The 14,687-nt window shown below is 39.1% G+C and overlaps 1 protein-coding gene across 4 annotated transcripts in view; it reads right to left on the bottom strand.

Annotated features, from left to right (window-relative positions):
- Positions 1–3,044: 3,044 nt before the first annotated feature.
- The window catches only part of iqsec3a (IQ motif and Sec7 domain ArfGEF 3a), a 244,617-nt gene continuing 232,974 nt past the window's right edge, over positions 3,045–14,687 (bottom strand). For 3 of the 4 annotated variants that reach the window (XM_017696969.2, XM_017696971.2, XM_017696970.2), the window contains exon 14: positions 3,045–6,132. In XM_017696969.2, the coding sequence (XP_017552458.1) occupies positions 5,620–6,132 (513 nt within the window). In that variant the 3' untranslated portion in view covers positions 3,045–5,619. The remainder of the gene's footprint in view (positions 6,133–14,687) is intronic. The other variant, XM_017696972.2, reaches the window with a different exon arrangement.

Raw genomic sequence — 14,687 nt, 5'->3', positions numbered from 1 at the left:
GATTTGTTTAATAAAATGCCCAGAAAATCTTATTTGTTCATTTATCTTGTGTTGATTCATACTGCTGATCCACTAGGGGGCAGCACCACAGTGGATGCCATAGAAGGATAAGATGAACAACACAGTGAAAAGATATCAGAGACATTTCCCTACAGGACAGCTTAGACAGAAAATGCTGTCATTCATCATTACTTAGCTGAAGCTCTTGTGCCTGTGGCCTGGCACCCCGAGTGCGCACTTCAATCGGAATTACCCAGGAGCAGCCTGATTTTATCAGTTCAGAGCTGAGAAGTGAGAGTGGAGGACAGGCATTTGTCAGCCTGATGGATGCAGATATTTAGGTAGTGGTATTAAAGTGATAACGCATAATTGTAACAAATGTCTGAGATCATGTGTCGTTTTTGTAGTTGACATGTCCAAATAAGACATTTTAGTCTATGGAAAAACAAGAATGGAGTTTTTGAAAAGGCCCTGTCACACCCTGTGGTAAAAAAATACCCCCTTGGAAATTATAAGGTTCTATCTGACATTTTTGTCAAAATTGAGTTAGTCACATATTCTTATTCATAACTTCTTAACATTATGTGAGGTGTTTTTTTGAGCTGTGTTTGTTTCAGGACTCTTTATGCAGAAAACAAAAAAAAAGCTCCACAATCAAACTCTAACTACAGTTCTATCTGTGAGGCAATCAGCACTTTCAATACACACAAGAGGCCCAATCACGTTCTGCCTCTTTGTCGTCACCGCACTGCTCAGTGACCGCGGGAAAGGTTTTCAAACTTTATGAAGCATGAAAACATGTCACTGAAACACTGCCTGTCGTCTTGTACTATTAATGTCTTAATTTTAATAATATTAGCCTTAAAGGCCATGAAATACTACATATTTGAAGTGATGACATCTTAATTACAACATAAACATTCATTTTATTTATTCATCCATCTCAAAATTAGACATTTTGATGCATTAGAGTCACATTTCTGATATAAAACAACCTCATACTGCTTTTATACTGTCCTGCTTCACTTACTTGCTAGGACAGTTCATTACAGTAGCTGGTTGCTGTCTCACCTAAAGCAAACTTAAACTAATGGTTTCTGCCTACAACTGACAAAATATTTACCACTGAACTTTATACTTAATCTGCAATGTTTTTTTTAAGAAAATGATTATTTGTTCTAAAACATGAAAAAAGTCATAAAAAATAAATAAATAAAGCAAATAATGTTACAAAATGTCATAGAAAGCATTAGAGTTAACTTTCTGATAATGTAGAAAATATGGTCAAATATAGTAAAACAATATTTTATGTTTAAAACAAATGACAAATAAAATGTTTGTGTTCCTTTAAAATCATAGCTTCTTTTGCCAGATAAAACATTTTAATTCAAAGCAGAAATTAAGTTCTTAGTATTAGAGGGTTCTATATGTATATGACCTGTTCCAAAAACATTTATAAATTTGATAGGATTTTGATATTCTACATTTAGAATACATTTAGGGTGTCCTTCATTTTGATGTATGAAAGACCACACATACCAGTTTTGCTGTTTGGGATACAAAAACTTTGAAGCTCAATAACTCAAAACTGTTCAGAATGCAGTCAGAGCCTTGTAATTACAAGGGAATGATGTCTTGACCAACAAAGGTCACATGGTACAGTCTATGCATTGTATACTCTATACACTATTCTCTAATTTAACACTATTATATAATAACACCAGCTGCTCAAATTGTAGCCTATCACTGCCAAAGCCATTAAACCCCTTAACAGGCCCAAAAGTTTTAATACACACTTCTATAACCCATGAATAGCTGAACCAGCTTGCATTAAAGTCCCTGTAGTTACTATATAATAATCCTTATTATATAACAAGCCTGGGATGTTAAGGGGTTAACTACACTTGACAGTTGCAGGATATTTTGGTGAGGCTGCCAGTCTTATAATGTCAATTAAATGCTCAAGATAACATTACCTAGCATGTAACTTATACTATATGAGGCAAAATTCCTATTTCAACTATGCCATGGTCTTGTTAATTAAACAACATGGTAGCATTTTGGGGAAAAAAGATATATAACACATACATACAGTCTTCAGAACTTGTTGGTAACCAGAGAGCTTCACTATTTTTCCCCATAGATCAAAACAGCTTGGAACCCAGGCTTATCCGAACACTAATGTTGAACTACATGATGGCAACAACTCCTTAGCGGTCAATTTCAAACAGAGATTATAATATATTAACTTAATATATAACTAGATTGGTATAGAAAGTTTAAATACTCCAAAACAAATTACGTTTTGTTGATATTTTAAGTAAAAATAAATGAACACAAAATACAAGGAACTGATATTTCTCAGCAAATTTTAGGACACAATTTTGCCAAATGGGTCACACTTTATTTGGATGGTGTCCTATAGATGCTCTACAGAGACTTAAATCATGATGTTCAGTTGATTATCAACAACGTGATGGTTAGGGTTAGGAGTAGATGTAGGTCTTACTTGAGGTTAAGGTGAGGGTTTAGATTTAGGGTTAGATTTAATACATTGTTCCACACTAAACTTGAAGTTCAGTAGAATTTAATGGATATTTAGTTGAATGGTACTTAAAGATATACTTAACATTTATCAAGAATCTACAGTGAACCATCCAAATAAAGTTTTACCGCTAGATATAAAATGTTTTTTGGTTAAATTGTGCATTAAAATGTGCAAAAGTGTGTTCTCTGCAGAAGATGTCCTCTTACTTCCACATAGAAAATCAACAAAACACATAATTTGGCTGGGATGCCAAAACTTTTGCATATGACTGTACATTGTAAAACCCACAGAAGATCAAATCCATAAATACTGTAGTGTAAAACAAAAGAACCAGGAAAGCAACAGCGTTTACTCACTTTTCCCCAAAATCATATGTTTGCTTCCTGACAGCCAGGAACAGCAAAACATTTAATTGTTTTCCACTTAAAGAACTCTGCCACAGGTTATCTGCAGTAAGAAAAAAAAAAAAAATAAATAAAAACAGCACTGCCCAGGGTTAAGAGTATAGACAGAAATCATTTTAATAGCATGTAGTTAACGCATAGACAGAGAACAAAAAGGGTCGAAGCATATGGTAGAATGTGACCAATTAATTTTAAACCGTGTCTGAGCCCCTCAAGCACACCCTGCCAGCCTGATTTAAAAGTCAGTACCATTGCGCTAGCCCTTTCGTTAGCAGTGAAATTCAGAGTTAGCATTAGCATCTTAGCCTCTTTTTTGACAAGTCTCTACTCTGCACAGTTCTGATTATGTCTGAAGTTTCAGGCACTGCACACCTGTCATGAGTGCTACAACACAGTTCATCAGGATGTCTGCAGAACCTCCATGTTAACCCCCTGAGGGAGTATGTGGAGGGCTACGAGAGAGATAGAGAAAAATGAACTTTATTCATTCAATATTTCATCTGCGTGTTATTACAGAAACTGGTTCGGTTTTGCGACCCTCTTTGATGCTGACTTGGCTGTGGAGCAGCATTTCTTTAAAAAAAAAGAAAAAAAAAAGAATTTTTTTTTTAAAAAGAATTTCAGATCTCCAAGGTCATGTCCTCAAATTCAATCTAGGGAGAGAAAGGGACGGATAGTGTTCTCCTTGATGAAGGACAGAGGTCAGCTAGGTAGCCCATCTTGTTTATTTTGGGGAGGCAGAGTGGTGCTGTCTAGGGAAGATGGGAATAGATGGGAATAGTCAATTTGCTGCTGTCCAATCGACAAGTCTGGGCCGGCTAAATCAACACTGACTTCACACCAGCTCCAAAGAGATTGGCTTACTCTGCTTCTCCTAACAATGGTTTCCAACTGCCTCAGCCATCCATTACGCTATATGGAAATGAAATAAGAGAGTGAAAGGGAATGAAATAAACGAGACGGGATCAGATAGCGGAGGGCTCCAAACAGCAGCAATGTAATTATGAACAAAGCACTCGGCCTGATAACAGAAGAGAGGAGCTCAGAGGAACATCTATTCAGCACATGCCGATGGTGCTCATGATTAATACATTGAGGCTTCCAGACCAGACAGATGATGACCTACCTCAGATAAGGACGGCTTTGTGGACTGTTAACATTTACCAGATCCCAAACGTGACTTTAGCTCCCCAGACTCTGAATATGATATTTACACATTTGGAATAAAACAAAAAAAACAAACACAAACAATGCCATTATTCATATTTTGTTTTCCATCCAGCTCGAACGAGAGCAAAGCAGACAAACATTCAGGTTTAAAGTGTTTTTGTGCCAACGACGCGCATCTCGTGATGTTTCAAGTGTCACTTAGTTCAAAAGGCGAAACAAAATGTCATCAAGAGTTACAGAAAGAGAACAAACTAACAGTGGAACTGACTGAACTGTATGTCTGTTGGGTGACTGTTCAATATAGCCGGTGAGTACTGAATATGATACACTGACAAAAAGAGAGAGACCGAAAGTCTGTATATCTGTCCCAGAAATAAATGAAGTCATTCTGCTGTCTGTCTTTTTGGATCACAGAACATCAAGCAGATACACAATGTCTCCAAAAAAAGGGAAGCTGGATAAAAAGTCCTCTTAGTGAGTGCCTCCTGCTTTCCAAAGATGCTACATAAAGTTCAGACTTGACGAAGACCAGTCTGACGCTGCCTTTATATACGTTCCAGGATTCCTGAGCAAGAGAACAACAGCCACTGCAAAGGGCTCCAGAAAACTGGCTGGGATCGGCTCTTGGTTTGGCAGTGAGCCGTGATTGGTCATCGTCCTCAAACTAGATGCACTTGCTAAGTATGAACATGTGAAGAAAACAGGTTTAATTTTCCAGATATCAAGCCATTACGTTTGGTGTTAAGTCCTCACTTCAAAAGAACACAAGGTTGACCACATAACAGAGGCAAAAGGTTAAAGAGTTTGAGACAAAATATTGCAGGATAAAAGGTTTTTCAACTGATTGGGTTTCTTTGTTCGTATGTTCTTTTTCATCGTAGTCCTTGAGGGAAGCCAAAAAAGATACAGTATAAGCACAAATGTCTGATCTAGCCCTAAGCTTTCAGAGAGTGCAACGGTTCATCGTGGGGGACGTGTTCTCATTTTGGAACGCACATCATCCGTTAGTCCAATGCTCGCACATACACACAACAGGTTATTACAGTAAGGTAATAAAAGACTAAAAGGTATCAGTACTAACTCGTAGACAGGCTGTCGCTGGGATTAGGGTATACTGTTCTTACCTAGCTCTAAAAATGCCAGAGAAATTCCTTCCAAGCAATAAGCAATGCAACCTGTCTGGAGTTTAACTGGTAAAGAAATTTGTTAAAACTACATATCTGTTTTTCAAAATACACAGGAATCAAGTAAATCTTATTTTCACTTATTTGTTATTTGACATATTTGAAAAGTTGATAAAGTACATATTTAATTTCTTCTCTTATCTTTTTTTAAATTTGCTTAGCTTAAATATATGCATATAGATATTATTTTTTCTATCTTTTTTCATTATTTCTCTTTCTGTTTACATATATACACAGGTGACGTCAAGGGTAAGCGCATGAAGGTCTTTTATTTATTATTTAGAATCATTTTCACAGGAATTTATTTTGAGCTCTACACTATACTGCGAGAGCCACTGGGGGTCCTCTGTAGGGCTAAGCGGGGGTCTGGAGGGATGTACTGATGTGGGTGGTTGTAGGGTGGTGGGGGCGGAGGCAGCGGGGGCTGGGAGCCATCCTTGTCCCGCTGAGGCCCGGCCCCATCCAGCGAGCGTACAGGCGTGGAGACGACGGACTGGATGAACTGCTGGTGGTGGTGGGAGGGACTGTGGCTGAGGAAGGCCTCCACGCGCCCGTGGCCGCCCTTGTCCAGAACGATGACCTTGACGATCTGCTGGCACTGGATAAGCGTGTCGGGCCGCAGCTCGCTCAGGGCGGCCACAGGCTGGTGGGAGTGCAAGGGCGTGGGGCTGACGCATTGCAGCGGCGGCTGATGCTGGGGCTGCTGGTAGAGCTCCCCCCGATGGTTAAGAAGGGCCACGCTCTCGGGGCTCCGTGGCTGCACCGCCGCTGCTGCTGCTGCTGCCGCGCTGAGCTGGTACGTCTGAAGCCTGTTGTGAATTGACACCTAGTTTAGAAAACAGCCAGAGACAGCATCACATGTTATAAGACTCTCCTCCTTCTATGGCCATTAGCCCTCTGGTGAAAACACATCACAACAGGCATGCGTGGGGAGCTTGGCGTGGGGGGGAGCGGGGTCACAGGGAGGTGGTGGAACACCTCCTTAGAGTGGGACAAGAAGTGGAGGTCTGCATGTAGGTCACTTAGAAGGTGGGGAAGTGTCTGCATCTCTTATGTGTTGGTGTGTATGTGGCTGTATGAAGGTGGTTGTTAAGAGGACACTGAGGGCCCCTGTGTCTCCCTTGGAAACCACCCCAGCATCACGGGGGGCAGAGGGCATGAGGAACATTCAGCTACACGTGGGGTGTGAGGGGTTGTGGTGGGGTGGGGTGATAGGGGGTTAGAATAGGAGGTCAAACATGGGGGCAGGTGAAAGGGGGTGGACATCTACAGACGTCACAGGAGACACACGTCCGAATGCATGCCTTCATTTCACACTTTAGTTCGATAAGCCTGCTTAGCCCCCCACTGTGGCTACACCCTCAGCAACTGTCTCCTGTTCTCTTGTTAGGATGTGATATTTCAGTAGCTCTGCTGCCTCTGGGCAACGTGATTAGCTGAACTGGTGAGACTGTATTCTATGTTTTTCACTTATTTCAAAAGTAACAATAAATGAGTCTACATTACTACGTTTCAACCATCTTCATGCTTTTGTCACTGCCTTTAAGAAATATGTAAATGTCCTCTGTTCTGATAGGCTGCCCTTACTGTGCTTTTTTCAAAAAGAAGTTCTAGCTCATATGTGGAACAAACTGCTAAGCCTGAGCTGAAATCCTCAGGAAGAAAAGTTCACCTGCCCCTTTTGAATGTGTGGATCTTTTGTAAGGCTACAATCATGCGTTTGCTTCCTGACAGCCAGGAGCAGCACAACGTTTAACCGTTCTTCCACTCCAGTGATTCTGCAACAGACTGTCTGCTGTGACAACACTCTGCATCATTTCAATGACTGGGCTGCTAAACTAATGCAGGCTGAATCGAAGGTCATATGAAAATGTAAATTCAAAACATGGATGATCAATTGCCTTGTGCCATAAGTACAATTAACGATTTATTTATTTATTTTTTTGTACACTCTATTAAAGTACAGCCTAAAGTGGCCAAATTAGCTGGTTAACAATTTTGCTACTCAGCTGTCAATAGCTCCCAACTGATGACAGAAATGACTTAAGCTCAAATAAACAAACATTACTCATACCCTCTAAAGGTGTAACAGCACCAGCCAGGCATATGATGTCCAAAAAATACTGTTTTGTGCTTTGTTTCATTTAAATGTATTTGTCAGAACCAAATACAGATTTTGTTTGTTGCAACATAAATATATGATTGTGAAAGCTAATAACTGTGGAAAATAACTGGGATTAGCTGAAAAAACTGCAATCAGCTGAAGGGATTCTCTCAGGCCTATTAACAATGTTTATATGGTACAATCTCAAGGAAAAGCAAGGAAAACTCCATGACATGGCCCCTTTAAATTCACACTTCAGAACACCCTGACTTCATAACAGCACAGGTATAAATTCTCAAAGGTTAACTCCAGCCCTCAAGGCCCATCACACCCCCCATCCCAAGAACCCATCACTTTGACTGGTGGAGACAGCCGATGGGCCAAATGAGTGACAGGCCTTTGGCCTATCCAGAGGGAAGAGGGGATGAGGCAATTTCAGCCAAAAGGAGAGAAAGTGCGGAACGTTCCGGTGATTATCTGTGCTCTCCGTGCTGGGCTGGCAGGGTAGAGTTCCTTGGGGACCTGGCCTGAATTCTCCATCTCCGGCTGACTGATGGACAGAGACTGCACTTGGTGAACACTCTCTCTTTCACACACTCTCTGTAAGGCAAACACTTGCATACGCATTCTCTGAAGGAATGGCCCAACAACCGTTTCAGCTTCAGCTCAATTATTTCCAGCCACGATAAAATATTAATGCAGAGAATGCTTTGCCAGCGAGTGTGGCTTAGTTATCAGAGGATTGCTTAGGGTCTGTTTGCCTAGTCTAGGGTCAATGATATGGTCTACAGTACAGATGGTGGAGGTAATTATCTGACAAGGTACTTTAAGAAGCTTGAGGAATGTAACACAAATATGCTAATTAGCTGATCTCGAGATTTCGTTGTGTCCTGAATAAGTGTGGCTTCATTATGGAGAAAGTGCTTCCCCAAAAACAAGCAGGAAAGCCCTAATCAAACTTTTTCTGTCACACCCACCCACTCACATATTATGCAAACCACAGTGTTTATTCCTCTTGGGGTGAGTCTTTAGCCTTCATAAGCTTGCAGGCTTGTGCCGAGGTAGAATACATTATCGTCATTAAGGCAGTTGCAGCGCACTTAACATGGCAACACCAGAATTAAAATAACATTAAGACATCGCCACAAGCGATGCTGATAAGATCTCAAGGGAGGACATGATATTAAAAATGACAATGATGAGAAAATGGCTTAAAAGCCACTTTGTAAACCATATTTAATTAGCAGTTTTGCAAATGTTTAGTCTGCCACTGCAAGTTCAAGGGGAGTTTTTATATGTGTGTTAAATAGATTACAACTCTAACAACTCAGAAAAGCCTGGTGAGTCTAGATATGGGCTCTAGCTCTATTTAATTTGGTTAATTATGTGTCTCTGATAGTAGGTAGGTATTGCAACATATTTATCTTACTGAATATGTTTTTGTTTATTTTTGTACCATGTAGCAACCACACTGACCTGCAAAGGCACTTCATGTCCACTTATTTATCTCTGCTGCTGTACTGAATCAATGCCTCCACTGTATCACCCCTACACATGTCACTTTAAACATGTCACTTTATACATTACCAGTATTAAGACATACACCTTCTACCTCGTCCTCATGCTGCTGTGTCTCATGCTGCTGTTATTTGCACCTTACTATTTATTGCTTATTGTTACTTTTGGGATCATAAAGATGCAAATGTGTCTGTAAGGTCAACCTGGACTGGCTAGTAAACAACTTAAAAACAACCCATTCAATCCAATGTAATTTGTGTCAGGTTTTGAGCTCAGTTATTATGGAGCATTAAGTTCACATTTTACATGTAAGTTTTTTTTTATTTTACCCTGCATTTCCCCCTGCTTTAGTTTTTCCCTTACTTTACATTTACATTTACATTTATGGCATTTAGCAGACGCTCTTATCCAGAGCGACTTACAAAAGTGCTTGTCATTACTTCAGAATATCTCATGTTAATAAAGGTCGACATAATTTTAAAGAGCTTTGCTCTAAATTGCTACCTGAATTTATCTATGCATTGAGACCTAAACAAATACAACAAGTAGAAAAATACTATAATATAATAGTGAACAATAAAAGAGGTGAAGATCTTTAATAGACATTCAGTCACAAACAGTGACCGTTATTGCTAGGCCTGCAGTTCGAGCCATGAATGTAGAACACTTTGACAGAAAATTATACTTTCTACTAGCACCCCTATGGGTCTGTAGCAGGTTGTTAGCACTAAGCTAACAGCAATTCTCAGGACCATTGATTGGTCATTCTAGATTAACCCCTTAAAATCCCAGGCTTACTACATACTAAGGCTTATTAATCAGTAACTACATGGACTTTGGCCCTGCAGTCAGGCCATTTAAGGGGTTAAACATGGACATCTGAAGCTTGTAAAAGACATTCCATGGTTTATTTGAAGCTTGCAACAGACTGTAACATATATTTTACTTTGTATGTTGGAGTTTTACAATAAAGAGTCCTGGCACAGAGCTGCTCTTTTCCATTTCTAACAACTGACTGAAACACGTTGACGTATCTAGGACTTCCAAGAAGACCTAGGTTGACATTTTCACACATAAATGGACACATTGTAAACACATGAAACCTGACTGGTTGATTCTTCTGTTGCTTTCTAATTATGTTAGTATTAAATCTGATGCACGAGGCCTTCAGTCCTGCCCTCAAAGTCCTATCCAATAAGAGAGAGCTCAATTGGCTGTATCTGGCTTGGCTTTATCTACTTTGGGAAAGAAAAGTCTGATCTAACACTTTTCTGTTTGATGGTTCAAGGACTTTAATTTTCAGCCAAAAGGTAACTATGAAAATATACTTCTGAAGGCCTAGAAAGCACTGAGGCATTCCACTAGGTTTCACCATTATAAAAGTCTTTGTATTTTGACACGCTTGAGTCACAATGTGAAACAATTCACTATCAAGGCCCACAACTGTGAGCAAAAGGATGCTCAGGAAATGAAAGAGATTTGATTCAGGGCAGCCACAATATTATTGTTTGGACAAATTATTTTTTATATGTGCAATATATTAAACAGAATATTTTCTATTTACGATTAAACAGCTATATTAGCACTGCACAATAAATAATATATTTGTTAAAAATCTTAATTTTGGATACCTTGTTATTTTAACATTTTATTTAAAGTTATTTTTTATCCATGATCTAATGGCAGTTATTATTGTCACTAATTTAACCAGCTGCATCATTACAAATATCTCAAAACATGCCTCGGGTCAGGTTGGAAATCTTTAGTTTTGGGTTTGGAAGATTCTGTGGGTCAGTCTGGGAGGTTTTCAGAAAGGGCTGTATTCTGTTTCAGACCAAAATTTTAGATCTGACTGAAATTCTACTGTCAGCATTTCAAATCTCTCTGTCACACAAATGTCAGTGTGTATTCCTGTCCTTGTGAGGCGTTTCTTCTCTATGAGTTTTTGCAATTGTGGCTGCACTCCACATGACTTAACTCTGAACTTAACCTCAGCAACCAAAAGATCAGTGTTGCCCTCTCTTCCTTTCTTTAATAAACAAGACAAATGTTCACAGTTTCCATTATTTTGGGGACAATGGGTCCCCACAAATAGCTAAATATGCACACACACTCTCCCTCTGGTCTCTAGGAGACGGCTGGCTTTTTCTCTGACCCCCCGTCCGGGCTGCAATGTGTTCCGACAGCACCGTAGCCCTCTGGGGAGGCTTGACATTTACGTGCAGTTTCACGGTTGGCGGAGGTGGGGGTTCTGCACCACTCACTGAGCCCATGCTGTCACTCTGATCAAGTCAGCATACAGCCACAGCCAGGCGCTAATACGCTACGTCAGGCAGGGGCCAAGACCCAAGCCTGGTCCACTGCAACCTGCTCCACCCCTGTAATCTCCACCTCAGTAGTAGTTTTTGCCAACAAGCAATGGAAACTTACAAAGACAAATTAGCACTGAGTTGTTATCTCTTACAGACTTGCTTATGTGGTTTCTAGCTAGTGTTGGCATTTCAGTACCGATGGTTATGAGGGTCAGGCTGATATGGGCGGAAAATGCTGGATTTGATAGAGAGAAAAAGAATGAATCGGATCAAATACTATAACAAATCTGTCCTCAAATAGCAGATACTCACATTGTGTGATATGATGTTGTCAGCTGTGCATTTGATCCTGTGAGGTGGTAGAGTATTTGAGTAGTTTGATAATGATAGACCGCTCATCTTAAATCTTAAAAGTGTTTCAAATAAAAAAGGTCATTTTAAGGCTTTAGTTGTTTTTCAAAGAAGAAATATCAGCTGATACTCAATATTTCAACATGGGTACTGGAATTGGAAAAGTTTCTCACATTATGGCATACTGTTATCTACAAAAAATTGACCAATGCAGTATATCATGCAGTAGAAGCATCATAAGCAAGTCCAGAACAAGTATTTTCAAATCATATTACTTTTGCTCCTATTCAAGCATTTTAGTGATTGAGTCCACTTTTTACTCAGTTACGCATCATATCACATGACTATAACCAAAAGTATGTGGAAACTTGACCATCACTACTATATAAGCTTTTTGGACATCCCATTCCAAAATCATGGGCATTAATATGGAGTTGCCCCACCTTTGTGGTTATAACAGTCTCCACTCTTCGGAGAAGGATTCTGTCTATGGGATTTTTGTGCCCATGCAGTCAAAGCAGAATTTGTAAGGTCAGGCACTGATGTGGGACAAGAAGGCCTGACTTGCAATCGACATTTCAATTCATCCAAAAGGTGTTGAGTGGGGTTGAGGTCAAGGCTCTGTGCAGATCACTTGAGTTCCTCCACAACAAATTTCTCAAGACCGTGTTTATGGACCTTGTAATGTCTATGGAGACTGCATGGCTATGTGCTTGATTTTATACACCTGTTAACAATGAGTATTGCCATTCTTATCTACAACCCCATTTCCAAAACAGTGGAACTTTTTTGGAACATGTTGTTGGCATCAACTTCAAAATAGGCATATATATTTCAAAAATTTACTATGTACAATTAAATATAGGGTTTACATTATTTGCACATCATTGCGTTTTGTTTTTATTTACATTTTGCACAGCACGTGCAGTTTTTTGGAAATGGGGTTGTAGTTACTAGTTATTCTTTTGTGTCTTATTTCATTATGTTTTGTTGGTGACAGCATTTGTCTTTGGGATGGTGACATGTCTGACTTTGGGGTTTTAGTATTTCACTGTAGACTAAAAGAATCCTGAAAAGAGAACAATAAGGCCTAACAATCTTCAGTGAATATGATGATAGATGCTGTACATACTAAAAAGCTCTATTGCACATACTCAGTACTTAAGTAGTTTTTTGACCTGATACTTTTGAACATTTACTCCAAGTGTTTTTTTGGGAAGGTACTTTTACTTGATTATTGATTCAGGCTACTTCACATACCTCTAAGCAAGTCTATCAATGTGGTTTGAAGCAAATTTGTAATGATTTAGGCATGCTGTTTGCTCAATAACCTCAACAACATGGCAGCTAAAAGTTTTGCAGCTTCAATGCAAAACTAAAGAAGCAAATGTCGGGCACCAAATATGTCCTGGCTGATCAACTACAATTGAAGGATGTGGAAAATTGGGTAAAGTTGTTGCCCAACTATCACTTTGAACTCCATTCTTATTATTCAGTAATTAATCTTAAGGTTTTGAGTAGCTACTATGAATAGGTTGTTAACTGCTTTGAAATCTTTATGTAACATTTGTAGTTAAGAAAGTATAATTGACAAGAAACTTGTCAACGCTTCAAAGATGAGCCTCGCCATGTTGGGAAGGAAAAGAACTAGAGAGAACTAATTTATGTGAAATAGCTTGATAAATAATATAAAATAATATGTACACACATATTTACTTAAAACAGTGGATTATTATGGTGCATTATTAAGCCATTAGATGATGGTGGAAAAAATTCCCTACTGTCTCAGCTGGTTTCCCAGAGTGCAATATATTGTCTTAGGAAACTTTTTCTAGAGCTAAAGAGCACCTTCACCATAACAATCTATTATATATATATATATATATATATATATATATATATATATATAAAATAGTATTGTAAAGCACTTGTATATGGCTTTGGAACTCATTCATTTAGAACATGTCTGGCAGTCAGCATGAACCCATACCAGAAGGAGTTCATGAATGCATGTGATTGCAGTAGCAGCTTTCAAAACAAAAGGTGATATAATTTTTAAAAGATGCTGAATTACTCAGTATTGTTATATTTACTTGACTGTTTGTTGATTGTATTAAGATTTAACTTCATTTGATTTAAAATGTTTCACTATAGAGAAATTTTCAATTTCTTTACAGTGGTGGTTATAGGAACCAGGGGTTGCAGTGTCTACAACACAAACATTGCCATTTCATTTACTTTCCAAATCCACCTGTGAACCTACATGTGTCTTCTGAGTTTAATGTGTAATGTTGATGATGGTAAAATAGTCATAAATCTGAAAAAAATATTATTGTGCTACGTTCTTCTCCGCCATGAATGACCAAAATAGCTATCATAAAACTGTAAGTTCCTCTAGAATGGAAACACTCTGAATGACTTTGTTTACTTATATTAACTATTTAATTGCACAAAAGCTTGGAAGAAATCAGAGAAATTCTCAATTTATAAACAACGAAATGCCATACTATTCTATCGCTCAGGCCTAGTAAAGAACAGACTTCTGGACCCACAGAAAAGTAAGAGAAAAAGAGGGTTTCTAAGTATGGTAATTGACTTTTATCCTAGGAGCCTGCTGAGATATGACAAGCCATTAATCAAAGCTGTCATGAAAGGCGCTGCTGTTTAGACATTCATCTGGCGTTACAGTGACCCTGTGTGCTGGCTCTGTCCCCTTTTCTCCTTAAATACATACACTTACACACAGTCCTGGGGTTACAGAGGCAAAGTTAAGGTCACGCGGCACCATCAAGATGCTAAGTGTGTGGCCCCCTGGGTAATGTAGTTTGAATTGGATTTGGCGGCTGAGGAATGTTTAATATTCCCACAGAGAGGTTGCAGAGGAGATTGTGACTGCTTGCATTAATGTTAGTGTTAATGCATGTGCTAATTTTGATGCTGCAGTAGGAGCGTGCCACTCACGCACACACACACACACACACAGCCGCCCTCTCTTTTGTTCTTTTCCCCTTTTAATTTCAAGCACTGCCCTAAAAATCTAGAATTCATAAACAATAAACCCATTTGCATGTTTTGTCTCCTTGAAAGCACTGCCAT

Source organism: Pygocentrus nattereri, chromosome 1 (genome assembly GCF_015220715.1).
Source record: "Pygocentrus nattereri isolate fPygNat1 chromosome 1, fPygNat1.pri, whole genome shotgun sequence".
Taxonomy (NCBI): Eukaryota; Metazoa; Chordata; class Actinopteri; order Characiformes; family Serrasalmidae; genus Pygocentrus; species Pygocentrus nattereri.
This window is presented reverse-complemented; position numbering and strand designations above follow the sequence as displayed.